We start from the raw sequence: 18721 nt of genomic DNA on the forward strand, positions 1-18721 counted from the left end.
AATCAATAAAATCAAAATAAAAAAAAAACAAAAAACTTTGACTTTAAAAATGAAGGTTCGCATTTCTGGTTTGCTGGTCTGGTCAGCAACAGCTAGTCACTTCAAGCAAAACAAATTTTTCCTGGTCACCAGTTGGCCATTCTTTAGGCCTTTGTGACTGGAACTTTAGAAACTGATTTCACAATTAAACTACTCACCAGCTGTGGTTAATGAACATTTCACCTTTGCAACCTGGAGGTCACAAACTAGTCTTTAGGCGATTGTCACTGAGGACTTAAAACCAAAATTTTCTACGTCTTGTTATGCGTGTGCACAATTTAATGTTGTAATTTCAAAGGGGGGAGGGGCTCCGGAGTCATTTTGTACCCCCCATACGCAAGATCCATATAATTTGTACATTTACACCAGTACAAATGTGTTTGCAAATTGTAGTTTTTTTCCCAAGCATGTTTAGTGCTTCAAATAAGCAGTTAAATAAGAAGTTTTGTGTTTCTGAAGAAGGAAAGTAGGTTTGGGAGAATAGAGTTTAAGCAGTATTGATCCAAAAGAGACCAGAAATTTAGCTGGCAACGAAAGTTTTAATATTCATTCTCTGTTCTTTCATTTGATTGTGGCCATTTTGTGCCTCTGCAGGAAATGTACAGAAAGGACTGTAACCTGGCTGCTCAGCTTCTGCAGTGCAACAAGTCTCTTTACATGGCTCAACTCTCAGAGGTGAGCTGTGCACTCACTTTTACAGGCTTGATTTTTCCAGTGCTCTTTATCCTTTGTAAAAATGCATTTTGCATATGTTCCTCAGTTTTAGTGAGGCCTCAGTCTAATCCCTGGTAGCCTTTCTTCACAAAAGTCGCATACAACCAAGCTTAAGAACTGTATGAGCTTCAGGCTTTTTTGCGCTGACATTTGATGTGAACCCAAAAAGACAGAAAAATCTGTAATTTTTCAGTTCAGCGGTAGCCAGGTAAAAGAAAAAGCTTTGGTAAAAGCTAAGGGGGAGGAGAGGTCTGAATGAGGTGTATCTTGAGCAGCACTAAGCTGAATTTTCAGCTGATGACATGAGATGAGCGAAGAGAAATTTGCTGTCTTGACTGTAACATGAAGGTCATCTTGCCCTTTGTGAGCCAGAAAAGATAAGTCTTCCCGAAGCGATGAGTACTGTAGGTCACTGGAGGAAGGACAGAAAGTGAAGAATTAAAGCTTCATGGGGTTTTTTCTTTAAATAACCTTCACCTGAGAGAGATGAAAGAGGCAAGTTTTCAAAAAGTCGATGGCTCTGAGTTTAAAAGACTTTTTTAGCTAGAAGCAATCTGGATATATACTATAGAACTATGTATACTATACACAATGATTATGTGTTGAAGGACATGAACCACAGCTTGATTTACTAATTTTTCTTTTAAGTATAGCAAATCAGCATTAACATCTTCCTTTATAACAAATCAGATTTTTACCTTATTTCTATCCAAACTACAGTGATGTGCATTTACCATATATCATGTGAGAAATATTTAGTTTAGTAAACATAACAGATTTCTGCTTTTTCTCAAATGCAGATCATTTGAAGGCCTGACAATAAAAAGTTGCAATAGCATATACAATCAGATCCATAAGTATTTGGACAATGACAATGAATTCTTATAATTTTGCCTCTGTACAGCACCACAGTGAAAGCTAAATCAAACAAGCAAGATGTGAATAAAGTGCAGACCTTCAGCTTTAATTCAAGGGCTTTAACAAAAGTATTGCTTTAGCTTTTTTTCAGGTATTAGACACATTTTATGGATAATTGTCCAGTTTTATATGCTCATAAGTAGTTTGACAATTAACTGCATCTAGTTTTATGTCTAGATGACACTAATTTGCTTGTTCATTCATGACAATTAAGTAGATAAAAGGTCTGGAGTTGATTCCAGGTGTTATTTCATCTGAACTTGCTTTTTACTCAATATGAGCCCCAAAAATGTGTCAATTCAAGTGACAGAGGCCATCATTAGGCTGAAGAATCGAACTCGACCTATTGGAGAGTCAGCAGTAACTTAAGAGAATGAAGGCTCTTTCCAGCCTAAAAGACCACTGAAGACAACTAAAGTGCATGATGACCGAATTATTTCCATGATTAGGAAAAAGAAAACCTTTACAACAGCTGATCAAAAACCCTTTTGAGGTGGTAGACATCATGAGAAAGACCTAGAATCAAACCTGTGTCTATGGAACTGGGCCACTAGTGCGTACTGATGACGTGACTGCTGATAGAAACAGCAGGATAAATTTTGCAGTGTGCAGGGTTGTACTCTCTGCTCAGATTCAGCCAAATGCTCCAAAACTGATTGGACAGTGCTTCACAGTGCAAATAGATAATGGCCCAAAGCATGCTGGAAAAGCAATCAAAGCATTTGTCATGTTAAATAAAAGAGATATTCTTCAGTGGCCAAGTCAGTTATCTGATCTCAACCCAACAGGACATGCTTTTCAGTTATTTAATATGAAACTGAATGCAGAAAGACGTACAAACAAGCAGTGACTGAAGATGGCTGCAGTAAAGGCTTAATAGAGCATCTCAAAGAGGACACAGAGTACTTGGTGACGTCCATGGGTTCTAGACTTCAGGCAGTCAGTGTCCGGAAAGGATTTTCACCAAAGTGTTAAAAGCTATCATCTTATTTAAAATTGTGTTAATTTGTTAGGGATAATAGAGGGATAATAAGACACAGCTGAAGTCAACAAGAAGCATCGAAAAAGGCAGAAAGATGGAAGTAAACAGAAATGGGGACACAAAGCAAGCCCCACAAAAAGGGAAACATAGACTGGGGAAATGCAGAAAGCAGCCAGAAAGGAGAGGGCAACAGTGTTTGTTCTCTTAGTTTTATTATTTGTGGTTTGTGTTGGATGCAATGTTTTAAGGTTTTGGTGATGACTGTTTTCCTCCATGACTTGAAACTGTGACAATAACACCTACACCTCTACTCCATGCACACAGACTGGTGTTTCTGTTCTGGTCACTCAGTGTGCAGTTTAGCCAGAGTGCGGTCACACTGCACCGGTTTTGTTAATCACGTAAAACCACAAAGCAGCATGGGAACTACTTTAAGGCACATTGTGAGCAATTCTGAAGGACACTCAACAGAGGAGGTAAAACTACTGTATGTGGCAAAATATAAATGGAGAGCACGGTGCAGCCTCATCATAGTGTCCTGCTGCTCCTTGTGAAAAGAATGCACGCGGGTATTGATGAGTGTTTTAACACTAGCCCAGCTTGGTGCCACTTTCCGCTGCATCAGCCGTGGGCCTTGTGCCTCGCCCATGTGACAAGGGTAGATTTGAAACTGGCAAGCGTCCACGAGGTTAAAGAACGCCTGTCCACGTGTTTTAGGCATATGGCTGAATGGAAATATCAATGCAAACTGCATTTGGTTGCATAAGACTCATAAAATATCCCCAACACTTGCACGGTACACACATTAACACACGCACGTAGGCACCGTTAACAGTAAAGGGTCTATCATAAAGTGAAAAACTGTTCTGCAGGCACATTGCCGAACATAATAGGGGTCAGAGGCTATACATGCACTCACTGTGTGTCCACCCGTCTGCTGGTCCTGTGGGTGTGAGCTAATCGAAAGTGTATTGATGAATGGCGCTGCAGCATTTTGAGAGGTGCAGTGGCTCTTCAGCGCCTACAGAAGCGCTTTAGTCGTTTGTTCTGCTGCAAAACAATCACAGAGAGGGTGTAAAATGATCACGCTTGGATTTCTGAATGACGCATAAAAGCTAATTGAGATCTTGTTTAAAACAAGCCCAAATGAAAAAAGTGTGTGGACAGTAATTAAGTGGCATTTAGTTTTGTCCGAGATGCAATAAAAGTGCTATGATAAACCGTCTCTTTCATGTTCTCTGTAGTGTTTGTCTTTTCTCTATCTACAAAGTTATAATTAGCTTCCTTCTCATTGCCAATTAGGAACAACTGACTAGATTCCTGTTGATGATGTGCTGCAGTTAGCTTAATGCTTGTTGCTATGGAGAGGTAGAGATAGTGGTTGGAGGCTTTTTTTTTTATTAAGAAATGCTTGAAATAGAACAGGAAAGCGACTTATTCTCACTTCAAAATCAGGTATATTGTTCTCTTTGGTTGAGGTTCGTGACACTGAAGATTACACTTTTCCCCCTGCAGCTGTGAACACAATTCATGCAGTGAAGGCAGGTAAATGTGAACGTGTAGGTTGCTGTATCGTATTCAGAAACCACCTAAAGTACAATCTAACATACTGACACACATACTGCATTGTGCAGGGATAACAGAACCTGTGAGCAGCTTGGATAAAACGCTAAAATGCTGTGAAGTGTTTGCTCTTTCTCTTCTTCTTTTTTTTTTTAAACATGTTTGTCAGATTTAAATGTTTCAGATCATTAAACAAGTAAAAATACAAATATATGCAGTGTTTAAATTTTGATTTCATTTATTAATGGAAAAATAAAAGCATCATGTATCATATTAAATGAAACTGTAAATTTAATTTGACACAAAAACAAGACTTTACACCAGGGATGTCAAACTCCTTTTATGTCGGAGGCCACACACATTTAATCTCTGAGATATCTTATTTAAGAAATGAAGTGCCATGTCACCAGAAAGAAATCAATCAGCATGACTCTTTGGGCTTAAATTCTAAGAAATAATATTTGATGAAATACTATACTAAAGATAGGACATTTCATTAGCCTTGTTTTTAAAGCCTTGCTTTTTAGGAACCGTTCCATGACTATGTTTAGATGAGAGGGGGCTAAGTTATCAGCTAACACTAGAATTTAACAAGATCAACCACAACGTATGTAAATATGCACCAAAGATACAGTTTTGGCTCACTTTAACCTCTGAGTAAATCCTAGAAATGATGCATTAAATATATAAATGTTCCTCTTTCATCTCTTTGTATGTGAAACGTCTGGTGATGGATACACCAATAAGATTATCTTTATGCGTTAGCATTCCCTCCATTTAGGCTGAAATTGGTTTGGTGTTTGAGGGGGCGCAGTGATGTTTTACTATCGCGTAGTGAATTCGAATTTAAAAAATTTTTTTTTTTTGAAAAAATTAGAATAAAACTAAGTAAACAAAGCATTCTCAGTAGAAAGAATGAGGACAAAAAAACCCTAAATGATGACTCAAACTACTGACTAACTTCTTTTTCATTTAGCCCATTTAGGAACCACCAATATGGAAAAGAAAAAGAAAAAACTTATAAAAGACTTGCATCAGATTTGGCTTGCTTCATATAGTGAATCGTATAAGGCTTATATGATTTACTCATGAAAGTGGCCACTTTCTCATTACTTTCATATATTGTTTTAGGAAGTATGCAAAACATACAAGTTTCATGTATATAATTTTTCAAGGGATCTTATATCTGTTTTCACTCTTGTATGCTTTTCATACAAGTTTCAGACAAGACAGATACAAACTTTATAAGATTTATATATATCTTCTCCATATGGGCAGATTAATTGTCTGTTTTTTCCCAACACAAAAGAAAGATGGATTCACTGCAATAATCTGATCTAATGTCTGTTGTTTGTGGAAGCAGCGTCAACATCCATCTGTGGTTCAGTTTTGGAGACAGCATCAGGGTGTCAATCATGCTTGCTGGTCTGTGTGTGCATCCACCTGCAAAATATTAGTCTCAATAAAAATATAATGGACGAATAATAAAGACATTCACTTGTGTTCTGTTTTCATATAGAAAAAAGTAGCTATAGAACAAAACAAATGACCATGCATTTAAAAAAAACTAAATCATTTTACACCAATCAAAATGTGCGAGACAAAATGAAATGAATAAAGAGGAACGTTGGATACATGCAGATGATACAGGCTGATGACTTGACTCTACTTTCACTCCACGATCCAAATAGTCTGGTGCCTGATGTTGTACAGTCTGACGCAGATGCCTCAAAACCCGATGCTCAGTGTGACATGTGATATACTTAAATTATTGCTGCTGCTGCACAGTTTAAAGGTGCCTTTAATGTCAACACCCTGATTTACCTACTAATTACTCGAGAGAGAGTTTGACAGTGTAGTGTACAGCAGTTCCTACACTACATAGAATAAGGTCTTTGCTATAATTTATAACTAACATTCACCGATTTTCCCTGCTTTACCCTTGTTTCTCTGATACTTTTAGCTGCCTGCTGACTTCCAGGAACGCCTGACCATGCACCTGGAGGAGTCTCCCCTCTGTCACACCTACTCTGACTCTGTCCCGACCTCTCTCATTGCCAAAGTGCTTGAAAAGCCAGATGAGGCTTGCAGCAGCAGCCAGGCCTCCCGCTCCCCCAGCCCGCAAACACAGGAACATGCCTTTATTTTGGAGAGTTTGGGTCCCGGAGAACGTTTGGGGCTACGCGGAGCCTATAAAACTGACCTGTACAGCAGTGACACAGCCCTGTATTGCCCTGATGACCGTCACCGTGAGCGGAGGCCCAGCATGGATATTCACGGCGAGAGGAAGCTCCTGTACGGGCCCCAGAACTCCACCGACAGTACTCCAGAGGAAGGTTCGGTTGGGTTGAGAGCTGGCTTCTCCCAGGAGCACTTTGCTAAGTTCCCTCCCCCACTGGGTGCAGCCTCCAGTTCTTACTCGAGTTTTAGTGGAGGGGGGTCTGAGGACAAAGGCAACGGACCGCCCAGCAGTGCAGCTTCTTCCCCCCACCATCACTCCCTCTACATGGAATGGAGGGATGCAGGGGACTATGAGAGAAAGAGTGATTCATCCTGGGAGAGGGACAGTCCACGGGGCTTTGCCAATGCTCATCCCTTCCAACAGACAGAGCTGAGCCACCATCAGAACGGCAGCTCTCCCGTCTACAGCCGTACCATGTCCTCCTGTTTCAGTGAGCCCTATGAGCCGCTCCCCCCGTCCTCCTCCCCAAGTGTCGCCTATGGAGACAGCCGTAGAGGCAGCACATTGGCCCCCGAGGAAGAGGAGCTGATTGGCCGGTGGAGACAACTTAGCGTGGAGGACTTAAGTGCTCACACCTACCGCAGCCCAGGACGGGCCTCACCTTACAGCTTCTCGGAGCAGCACTTCTCCGTCCGTCCCGCCAAGATTCGACTTGGGCCGCTCTACAGCAGTTTCCAGGAAGGGGCTGACTACTACCACCACGGAGTGGATGTCATGGACCCAGTGTGGGCAGCTGCCAGCCCCAGTCCCGAATGCAGCCCAGGGCTGCGCCAGGCTCACAGCCAAGCTCACCTGTACCGAGCTGAGGACAGTCAGGGGTCAGAGCACAGCTTGTACCACTCAGGGAGCTCTAAAGACAGGGAGGGAAATGTCGCATCTGGAGGCCAGAGCACTGATTATGTAGACCCCAGCCCCAACAGCTCCACCGAGTCTCTCCACCAGAGATCTCTGGAGATGGCCGCAGAACTGCAGCACTATCAAGTGGAGATGCACAGCGTGCCTGCACAGGTGAGCCAGTCGCCACCACCAGCCCCACCCCCTCCTCCTCCGTACAACCAAAAATTTGGCTCCCTGGGACTTTCCAGGAAGGACAGTCTGACTAAGGCGCAGCTTTATGGAACACTTCTGAACTGAAGGACTTTCCAATCAGGTTGCATCTTCAATAGTAGACACAGAGCCCTGGTTTGTTCAGCTGCACCTTCTCGTAGTGCAGCCATTTTGACGGCTTGAGTAGAAGCCAGGAGTTCTTCAGTATCATGAACATGTAACTATTGCTGATTATTTAAAAGCACTGATGGCGTGGCAGTGGATGGCAATTGTTTACATTATAAATTTCTCAAGGCAGTAAGTCAAGTTAGGGGTCAGATGTGGGGAAACAGACAAAGAGGAGCTCACAGAGTCCTTAAAACTTTTGAGAATGTGTATGTGTTAAACTACAAATGTACAAATATATACTAACTTAAAATTGAGTGATATATTTTGTATGTAGCTGTTAGCAAGAGATACATTTAAAAAACAGTGCAAAATCCTATTGGTAATCTGGAACTTGTAAATAAATTAAAAAAAAACTTCCACTGCTTTATTCTAAAAACCCTGAGAGAGGTATTTTAATTGCCCCTTGACGTGCACAGAGATTTGTTTCAGCCGTTATTTTTAATCTGCTGCAACAGCGATGGCCTTGTGATGATTTACATACAAGTGTTGAAAGGAAGCGAAAAAACAAAGACAAATTAGTACCTTAAACGAACCATGAGAAACATTTGTTTTGTTTTTCCTTCTGTTAAATGGATTTGACAGTATTGATGGGAGTGTTTTATTGTTATTGATGGAACGTTTGATCTGTTTTACCAGTCAGTATTGCTTTCTTTTTTGCTCTTCTATATCCCCCAAGAGAGGTTTCCTGTCCCCTTTCTACCTCAGATTTGGATGCCCACACCCCACCAAACCACTGTAACCCCGTTTATTTCACAACGATGCATGTTTATATATTTTGGTTGTTTTGTTCGCCTAATAAAGCACAAATTATACATACAAGCTCCCAGCCTTTAATGTACACATTTGGGGATTTGAAATGCCGCTGAATAAAAGCAATATCATGTTTTAATATCTTTCACGCAGTTGCATAGCGATCGGTTGTTGTTTCAAGATAATTACATGTCTGCTGATCTGCAGTGTTCAGCTGACTGAATGAACGAGTGGAAGACCTTTCATTATTCAGACTCAGATTGCTGAGTCACTAAGTAGCTCTGCTTTTTCACTGTTGGGAAAAAAATAATTGCAAAAAATAGGTTAGTAGAGAAGGATTTTTGCCAACAAATTCAGAACAGAGAGGAAGTTTATTTGTGTTTTCCCAGGAGTCATCATCAAGAAAATACTACAGAAAAGGAAATGGATAATATTCTGTGAGTGTCTGTGATATCTAACGAACTAATTTAGAGCTACTAAGGAAAATTATATCATGGTATACTCCCCTTTGATGTATTAAAAGTGCCACGCCAAGCACTAAATAAATAGGGATTGGACAAAATACCTAAAAACAAAGAGTTTGACTGATTTTCAATTTGATCCCCATTAAACCTTGACATTGTCACCTTGGAATTTACCGGCGTGGTCATGGAAGAAAAGTACTGATGGCCAAACCAGCTCATTCAGTGTATTCATTATGTGTATTTTGGGTACATAGGTGCCTAACCTAAACCTGACCAACTGAAGCAACCTCACACACTACCCCCACAGACCTGTAAGGTAAGTGCTTCATCCACGTCTGTTCTTGTCCTGATTTGTCAATCACCAGAGTATAACCACTCTCACCAGACTCATCACACCACATCACCTTTTTCCATATCTCCAAAGTCCAGCTTTGGTGTTTCGATCTTGATTTCACAATCATTCAGGTTTTTTCCCCCCGACCACATTTTTTCCTTGAAGACGATGGCATGTTAATATCATGAAGGATAGTTTTCATTTGATCGATTAACTGGGAAAAATTGATTATTCTGGTGGGAAAATGATTACTTGCAGTCCTTCTCTAAATACCCTTTGGTATCATTTGAAAACTGGTTCATTTAGCACACTTAGCAATTGAGTAAATGGTCTGGAAAGGCTCTTGAATTTATTCAAATGCCTTTGAACTTTAACTAATAAAAATGAGGTAAGAGGACTCTCAATCCATCCGCAGGAGGGAGTTGCAGCGCAGCAGCTCACCGATCGGCATCGCTAACCTTGCTGTCCTAGCAGAAAGCATTTACACTTCAAACACATCAAGATGAAGGGAACTAGATCAACTGCTATCACTCCACCACCTCGCCTTCCTCTGCACAGCAAAGCAGATGCTAAAGCATGCAAAAATTTAGCTTTCCAACACCACAGCTGAACCTGAAACAGATACGCGTTTCACTCCAGGAGCTGCAGAGCACAAGCACTGACGGGAAAATGTGACAACTCAGCGTGGCTTTGAAGAACTCTATGAGGCGATGCACCTGAGAGTTTGCTCCTTTTGACCCGAGGATGCCTGTCTGATTAGGTCAAGACACAAAACTGTAATCTATGCATTCGATTCATTACAGAATATAGTAAATTATCAAGTTTAGAGTTAATTTTCACATCTGTTTCTATGAAATGTTTTTATCAGAGACAGGGAAATGTTCCCCCCCCCCACTGAGTCTTTCTAGGGAGTGAGGGTTTGTTTACATGCACTTATATAACCCTGCTACGGCTGTGTGCAAGCTGATTTCTTAAATGGTGTGGAAATTGGAAAGCTATTTAGCTTATTAAAAATTAGGGGAGAAGCAAACCTGGAGGGTTATTGAGACGTAAGCAGATTATTTCACATAACACTGCTTCATTGTTTTTTTAAACATCACTTTGATAGGCACACCTTAAAATTAAAATCTTTATACAATCTCTAAGCATTGTGGCACTCTTGCACACACACCACTATCGCACTTCACTCTACAATATGCTCTTCAATTAATGTTCTTATCCTCAGGATGGAAATAGTTCTTTTATTTATTGCAAGTGGACGCTTGTAGAATGGTGTCTGTGGAGCTGCAAGAGATTAGCTATCAGGTCCAAGAACACTTAAGTCCACTCCCCAAACTCCATCCACAGAGCTGGACTCTGCTCAGTCAGCGAGTCCAACCATCCTCCTGCTTATGTCCCACAGTTTCTTGGCTGCCTCCTCATCTGTAGCTTTGGGTAACAGCTCCTCCTCCTCGCAGTTAGCAAAGCACTTCCCCGACACTCCCTCCACCTCTGGGGAGCAGGCCAGATAGAGAGGAGTCTGGGCCCCCTCCAATGGACTCTTGAAAAAGACCAATGAGGCAAGGTAGAACAGCGGCTTTGCCAGGAGGGGGATTTGGATGTGTCTGCCTAACCTGGTCCTCACGATCCCCGGGGTGAGAGCATTGACTGTGACCCCCGTCCCCTCGAGGCGATGGGCCAGCTCCAGCGTGAACAGAAGGTTGGCCAGTTTGCTCTGACTGTAGCAGAAGGCCTTATTGTAGTTATTTTCACTGTTCAGGTCATCGAAGTTGATGTGGCCATATTTGTAAAGTTTAGAGGAAACCACCACGATGCGACTAGGGGCCGAAGCCTTCAGGAGGTCCAGCAGCAGGTGAGTGAGGAGGAAGTGACCCAAGTGATTCACACCGAGCTGCATCTCAAAACCTTCGTCTGTCTTTGTGTAGGGACACTGGTAAATACCGGCGTTGTTGATGAGCACATCAACCTGGGATTCCTCCTGACAACAAAGATACATTTGAAACATTTAAGACTCCAATTAAGGTTTTATTACAGCTTCTCCAGCATCCAGAGGCATTAATTGTCCATATGCATAACAAAAGATCAAATTTTAACCAAACAACTTAAATAAGTTTTTTCTTCACTTAGAATGGGGTTATGGTGTGACAATGCACATGAGCAGGGCTGGTCTGAGTATAATGAAGGCAATCAGTCTGTATTATCTTATTTAACAAAAAGTATGCATTTTTCTGACAATTTTCACTCACTTGAGAAACACAAATGCAATTTATGCTTGAATAAATAACCCCATACTCCAAAAAAGAAAGCATTACAAAATATTTTTATTACAATCTTAGTGATTCTTCTTAAGGGAAAAGCCAAAAACTTTTCATCCCTTTGTTGAGTACGACTTCTACAGGCTAAATGACCTAATTTGTAATTTCAGCTGCAAAATGAAAAAGAAAATAATTCAGATTTTTCAGAAACCATCTGAATTTTTTCACGAACTCAAATGTTAACTGAGTTATGGTCATGGTTAAGAATGCTTGTGAAATGGGCCCACCGGCAGGCCTGTGGTAAATAAAGGCTTAAGTTAATTAATATAATACCTATTTTAATAAAACTTAAAGTACAGCACATTCTGGGTTGCAGAGATCTCCCTGAGACACCCAGTGGTTATACGAGGTATCTGCCAAATTCCTAAATATATAAGTAATGTTTTACACCTAAACCTCTTTGACTTAAACTATGATGTGTACTTATAAAGACATTATACCTGAATGCTAGAAGGAAGGACAAAAATAAAGCCCCAAAGCATCTCAGTGTGTTATATAACAATACAGTTAATCCGTAACTTTAATTATAACTTCTGTAAGAAACATAGTTTAATATGAACTTTTAAATTACAGAAAAAAATAGAAACGATAAAACTTTCTAATAGCGGAGGCTATACTGAATTGTATTAGATTGTATGTCTTTATCATTTAATTATATTAATTATGGAATGGTATGCTATAATAGCCTGTGGTTACAATTTTTCTTCATCAAACTAATACAGCATTGTGAATTTACCATCTTGAGTGTCTATTACAGTACTGTGCAAAAGTGTCAAGCCACCCTTTATTTCTTAAAAGTTTGCTCTGGTGAAGAGATTTATTGAAAAATGTGTATAACATATAGAAAAACACTGTTTTATAGAGCAAAAACTGAGTTTTCACAATCCTAAAAAGCTTGAAAGTCAATATTTGGTATGACCACCTTGATTCTTAAACACAGCCTGAGCTCTCTTAGGCTAGCTTTCTTCTCATTTCTTTAGGTAGTCTTCAGGAATAGTTCACCAGGATTCTTGATGCACATTCGAAGCTCTTCTTTGGATGCTTGCTGCCTTTTGTTCTGTTCTTTGCAATAATGTTGAGGTCTGAAATTTGGGGAGGCCAGTCTGCACTGGCAGTGTGTCAGTTCTTTCCTGGATTTTTTCTCCTATTTCTTAAGTACATTATTTTATCTGCTGTAGACAGTTTTTTGGGCCCACCGCTTTTCCCCGCCACTTGTCCAGCTCCCTCAAATTTCTTAAGGACACACTGCTGAGATATGCCAAGTTTTCAACAGACAGCTCTTTGGCAATCACCTTGTTGGTACAATAATATTATTTTATGCCTGTCAAACTGTGTTATCTTTGGCATTGTTGTATATTCAACTTTAAAAATGAGAAGAAATTTTACATTTTGTTATGAAAGACTGACAGTATGTGCCATTATGTGTAGCAATAACACTGGTTCATCTCTTGAGTTAGGTGCTTTTTTTATGCTAGAATGAATGCTCTGAAAATGATCAGATACAAAGAGTGAACTGAAAATGAGTGAAAAGGCAAATCTCTAAGGAAAGACTTTCAAAGACCTTCAGAAAGCCAGGAGAATTATCAAGACCACTTTAAAAATGTCTGGCTCATTGGAGGCATAATATAAGAAAATGAGTGGTGGATCAAAATTTTGCACAGTAATCAATGTATAGGAAGCTTTTGGCTCCTCCTGTGTTTACTCTCATTTGTGACTCAATAGTCTAAGCACACAGAGTATTGTTTGTTGTATGAAATGAAAAGCCACCTGATGAAAATCTGTGATATCGGACCACATAAACAAAATACTTGAAGCCTTTCAAGGATCACTGCTACAGTTAAACAGTATCGTCTTTGCTGAAGCTTACAATATAATAGGATATTAACTCTTAACATCTGCCAGGAGACCAACACTTCTAGACTGGCCCCTGTTGGACAATAGTTTATTTGCATCTGTAACAAATATGGGTTTGGGGTCCAATACTTAATTTCAGCACCAAGGACAGTCCCCCTGGAACAATGCTCTGTTTTTTTCTGCTGAGTTGGGCTCAATAACAAAGTGCACCACAGCTGGTAAATAAACTACAAACATCTACTCTCTTGCTTTGTTTGGGTTCTCATTTACCTGAGTCACCTCCTCACAGAAATTTCGGACTGATCTAAGAGAAGCCAGGTCCAGGTGTTTGATGACCACCTCCCCGTTTTCTGGTCCCGCTTGCTTCTTGATGTCCTCTGCTGCCTCCTCGGCGCTCCGCGGGTCCCGGCAAGCCATAATGACCCGGGCGCGGAGCTTCAAAAGCTCCCCGGCCAGGGCCTTCCCTATCCCGCTGTTTGCCCCGGTCACGATGACTGTCTTGCCTCGCATATTTTCTCCTGAATAACGGAGCAACTTAACGGCTTTCTGACGGGGGAATAAACGCCGCATAAGAAGCAGGACCCCACCGCCAACAACAGCGGCAATTAGCAGAGGAGCGGACATAAAAGCTGTGACGGGTGACAAGTCGCTGAGAGAAACTGTTATGTATCGACAGTAAAAGATGACCCCGGAAATGATTATAGTCTAAGATTTCACAGCCTGTCAGCCAACAACACATTTTATTTATATATATATATATATATATATATATATATATATATATATATATATATATATATACACATACACACACACACGTGTATTTTTAAAGCAAGCACACGACTGAACGTATTGAGTAGGCTGAAACCGTTCACACGCTAACCAAGTTAGCAACATTAGCGACTTCAAACTGTCCCATAAAATATCTTCCGGGTTATTTTCGTAACGGAACAATATAATCACGATATGCTAAACTAAACTGTACACCAGTTTGTTTTCACCGAAACAAATATAAAGTTTTTTCTAAGGATGTTTTCTATCGGCTACTACTTTTTAATTGAGCTTATAGAGGTCAGAAATAATACTTTACCTTTTTGTTTTTCGTAATGTCATTTACCGCGATATCTGTATCAGCCACTAGATGGAGCTATATGAAAAGCCAAAAAATCTACACAGACGAGATGAGACCTATTTTATTTTTCCCATATTCCCATTATTATTATTATTAGTAGTAGTAGTAGTAGTATTTGTTCCAGCAGTTGAAATGATTATGAAATAACAAGTAATACAAAAATAACATATCTGGCAGATGACTCTCCACCTCACATATATGTTGTATTATAGTAGGTGATCATATGTGGTGTAAAAGATTTTCAACTTATGTCTTAGTGGAGGTGGAAAGAAACATTTTCCACCCGGGCCTGTTCAGTAAGAGGTGCAGTGGTGGTCAGGATTGTCCGTGATGGATAACTGATGACTGATGCTACTTCCTCTCCACCGCAGCTTTGATGGGTGGGTCCAGTTTGCAGCCAATTACAATTTAAGATTCAGATCTCCTGCTCTGTTTATTCAGTTTCTTAGTGTCACCAGCTCCAATGCTGCACCCCAAGAAGACCACTGTCCTTGCCACAGCAGAGTGACAAAACATCTCCATAATTTTGCTGCACGCATGGAAGGATCTCAGCCTCCTTAGGAAAGCCCCTTTTTTGTGCACTGGCTCTGTGTTGGCCTGTAGTTGGTGTGGGTGCCCAGGCCATTTTGTACAAATACAAACTTCTATAATGATACTGACAGGCTGGAGGTTTTTTCTTCATTCTTTCCTTTCTCTCTCTTTCTGTTTGAGAAACCTATATCTTTAAGTCGCAGGTAGAAGGTTGTGGGCCAGAGTTTGTTGCTGGCCTCCCTTGTCAGAGTCTCCTTTCCTGGACAGTAACTCCATCTATCCGTCTGCAGTCTGCAGTTGGAAAACGACTTTCTGAGCCTTTCTTCCTGGATCCAGACTCTCCTGAGGAGATTCATGAATACTGCCAGCAAAACGTACCTGAGACCCGTCAAACTCTGTCCCTGCACTGCTACACTAACAGCTGTTTCAGAATCTTGCCTGCCTGCCAGTCATCCCTCCAGAAACTGTCCAAGAAACAGAGAGATAACGCCTCAGAAGCCATTTAAAAATCTTACAAAATAACTTCGTTCACTGAAACTGTACCAAGCAAGCATACTCTACCAGTTGACCAGCTTCTTAATATAACACAAATACACATTAGAGTATGAGTGCAGATTTTCAGTATATAAGTGGTAACAATGTTTCAATCCTTTACAAAAACACACACTACTCACACAGAACTTCATCTTTTGGGCCCTGCACAGCTCAAAGCCAAAGTCATGGTTGGTACATTTATCCTGCTTCCTACTCTGTTTTCTCTTTGGAGCTCTACATTTTTGCTCTGGCTCATTAAACACAATTTATAATGCTGCTGTGCCGACAAACTGCTCTGTAAGGACAATTACAGAAAAACAAAGTGTTGCATAGTTGACGTCAACACACACATTTTCCACAAATGACAGACAGCAAGGTCAGAAAATAAAAGTAAACTGTTTTGCCTAGAAATTGCATGTATCATTAATATTCAGTGGAGTGGGAAATGACTGACTACCGAACTAACATTTTTAAGTGATGGCTATTGGGAATGTTAATGTGTTTTTCATTGAACCTGTCAGTAAAGAATGTCATAATTATTTTTTTCCCCTCAGTTTTACTTGTTATAATTAAATTTTCTTGCCCTTTGACAGTTGGAATGAGCTCCTCCCTACCTTGAATCGGTTAAGCATAAAAAAATGGATGGATTAAATTTTCAGCGAAATATGTTTCGACCATTAGATGGAACTATATGAGCGCAAAACAAGAAAAAGTGACTGATAAGAGAGCTCGAGCTTCATATTTCTTGTTGAAAAATATTTCTTGTTGGTCTGAAGACATAAAAGAAGAGTCTAAATAACCTCAAACAGGAACAGACAATAACAAATAATCCTCCTGGGGCTTTGATTTGTTTGTTGAGGTGCTGACTCATAATCCATCCATGTATCGATCATATTCTGTTATACAAAAGGACTCGCTTCCTTTATAGCAGTTGCGGTAATAGAGGAAATGACACCACAGTTGATTATTCACTTTTTCCTGTAGATTATCTCATAGCACAGTGAGCAATAACTGTACCTGTTAATAGGTATTTTGTGTGTCATTTTTCTCCTATAAGAGGTTTGATTCTTGGAATGAATTTGTCATGTAACCGGTTGAGGTTGTCGGTTATAGCCGGAGTAACTTATCATTTCTGATTGGTGGACTTACTGCATACTGTAACATATGTGCATATAAATTTTAGCAGTAACATGTTAAGAAAATGCTTACGCTTTTTCTAGTACTCCATAATAAGAAGAGCAGTTTTGTCAGACAAAATGATTCAGCTTTTGTGACCTTCAGTGTAATGGTCCAAACGGCTGAAGGCCAAAAAAATTGAATCATTTAAACTCAAGAAATCTGTCCTCTCTTTATTCTTCTATTACACTTGGGGCAATTGCTTCACTCTTTCTGGCTGCGTCTGAAACAAAAGCCCCTGAGTTTCACAGTGCTGAGTTCTGTAATGTGTTTTTAACAACTGCTCACAGGTAAACCATCCTGTTATTTGTGATCTGTTCACCTTTTCTTTTGAAATAAATGTTTCGTAACAACCCGACTAATTGTTGCCCTTGCTTAAAAGACATGACTCACAGTGTGCATTAGTAGTCCTAGACAAAATAAATTAGCTGTTTGTTCATTCGCTCGTTTAGAAACTACACTTTTCCCTCCAAGCCTCCAACGTTTGTCGTTTTCATCTCACAACTCACACTTAAAGTAATCTAAACACATTTCATAATATTCCTTTACCATATTAACTTAAAATATTATAGATAGCAGGGGTTTTTTATGTCCCCAGAGTGTTATGTAAGTTTAACTTTTATCAAAGCATTCTTAAAATGACAAATCACAAAGGACCTGGAGCTGATCCCAGATCACTTGTAGCACCCTGGACAGGTCTCCAGTCTCTCACAGCGCTGACACAGGGAGACAGACAAGGAATGTACATCCTATGGCCAATCTAGAATCACGAATTTACACGTATGTCATTGGGAGGAAGCAAGAATACCTGAAGAGAATCATAAGTACATGGAAAACAAACAACACAGCGAAAAGTCTCAGCTGCCTGGAAGGTTTGAACAAGAACATGAGCGCGCTTGTATTGAAAAGGTTTCTCCATGTAATGATCTGCTAGAGGGTGTGGGGAGCCATAGCCCTGTCTCCCAGAGCATGAAGCATGCATGGAGAAGATCCAGGCCCCAGACATCCAGAGGCCCCAGTGTACGAGAGCGATCTGTCTGCCTGCGTCAATTTCTACTACAACATTCAGGATATAACATGACATGAAATCCTGGATCGATCCTGGATCGATCAGTGGTTCAGGCTGCTGGTGGTCGTGTAATGGTGTGGGGGATATTTTCTTGGAGCATTTTGGAACCCTTAGTACCAACTGAGCGTCCTTTAAACACCACAGTCTGCCCGACAGACACAAGCCTGGAAACTGAAACAAAACTCAATAAAAACTAATGAGAGAGAAAAAAACTCAATTAACTTTGTGTTTGAGAATGTTGCTGATGTCCAGGTCATAAAGTGCTCTGCTGCTATTGGCTGTGCGCCAGATTATACGAACTGATTTACCGGCAGTCACGTGTGGTTCGCGAGTCTCCGGAGCGGGGAGGTATTTAAATGAGCTCCCTTTCACGTCGCCGAGATAATAACAGACTGAAATAATCAAAGTTTGAAGGCGGTTGAGGAGTTACTTCACTTCCTCTTTTTCTCTCTGTCTTTCCAGTTGGGCAATACCTCCTGTTCAGTTCAGGGTTTGCTTCAGTTCCTGTTACATGATGGCTGAAATAAAGCGTTAGTTAGGAAAATGTGGCGGAGGGTCGGGTGCCGTCTATCATAACAGCCTCGGTTGAAGCCGTTGGAGTGCTTCTGTGTTGCTCAGCGGAATAACTGTCAGCTCTAAATGCATTTGAACAGCGGATTTGTCTGAGGTCTGATTACAGGATAAAAAGATGTACACTTTCCAACTTGTATTTATCCTGGCTGGAATCTCATCCATTCGTGCTGGTAAGTCAATTTTAGCATTTTATGCGTCGCATAGTTGGAAAACAAAATAAGTATTAAAGGGATTTCCAGATATGCTGAGCAATAAAACTCAGTTCTGGGCTTTATGGGAAATGCCCATTTTTTGTTTTACTTTCAGTAATGAAGGG

At 40.5% G+C, this 18721-nt stretch overlaps 3 protein-coding genes across 11 annotated transcripts in view; 2 read left to right on the forward strand and 1 right to left on the reverse strand.

The window, feature by feature from the left end:
- Positions 1 to 8188, forward strand: part of LOC147312840 (brain-enriched guanylate kinase-associated protein) — a 41399-nt gene extending 33211 nt beyond the window's left edge. For all 4 annotated transcript variants that reach the window (XM_086264616.1, XM_086264613.1, XM_086264617.1 and 1 more), the window contains 2 exons: positions 634 to 714; positions 6180 to 8188. In XM_086264616.1, the coding sequence (XP_086120742.1) occupies positions 634 to 714; positions 6180 to 7592 (1494 nt within the window). In that variant the 3' untranslated portion in view covers positions 7593 to 8188. The remainder of the gene's footprint in view (positions 1 to 633; positions 715 to 6179) is intronic.
- Positions 8189 to 8775: 587 nt separating this feature from the next.
- On the reverse strand, positions 8776 to 14075 carry rdh14b (retinol dehydrogenase 14b). Its single transcript, XM_086264625.1, has 2 exons — positions 13661 to 14075; positions 8776 to 11199 (listed from the first exon to the last, which is right to left on the reverse strand). Exons 1-2 carry the CDS (start codon positions 14012 to 14014, stop codon positions 10582 to 10584), a joined length of 972 nt encoding a protein of 323 aa, XP_086120751.1. The 5' UTR covers positions 14015 to 14075; the 3' UTR covers positions 8776 to 10581.
- Positions 14076 to 18164: 4089 nt separating this feature from the next.
- LOC147312842 (interleukin-6 receptor subunit beta-like) overlaps positions 18165 to 18721 on the forward strand; it is a 30449-nt gene continuing 29892 nt past the window's right edge. For all 6 annotated transcript variants that reach the window (XM_086264618.1, XM_086264620.1, XM_086264619.1 and 3 more), the window contains exon 1: positions 18165 to 18575. In XM_086264618.1, coding sequence (XP_086120744.1) covers positions 18521 to 18575 — 55 coding nt within the window. In that variant the 5' untranslated portion in view covers positions 18165 to 18520. The remainder of the gene's footprint in view (positions 18576 to 18721) is intronic.

Source organism: Aulonocara sp. 'chitande type north' Nkhata Bay, linkage group LG15, assembly GCF_057382095.1.
Source record: "Aulonocara sp. 'chitande type north' Nkhata Bay isolate Kocher_YH1m ecotype deep benthic linkage group LG15, A_spYH_male_GT1.1, whole genome shotgun sequence".
Taxonomy (NCBI): Eukaryota; Metazoa; Chordata; class Actinopteri; order Cichliformes; family Cichlidae; genus Aulonocara; species Aulonocara sp. 'chitande type north' Nkhata Bay.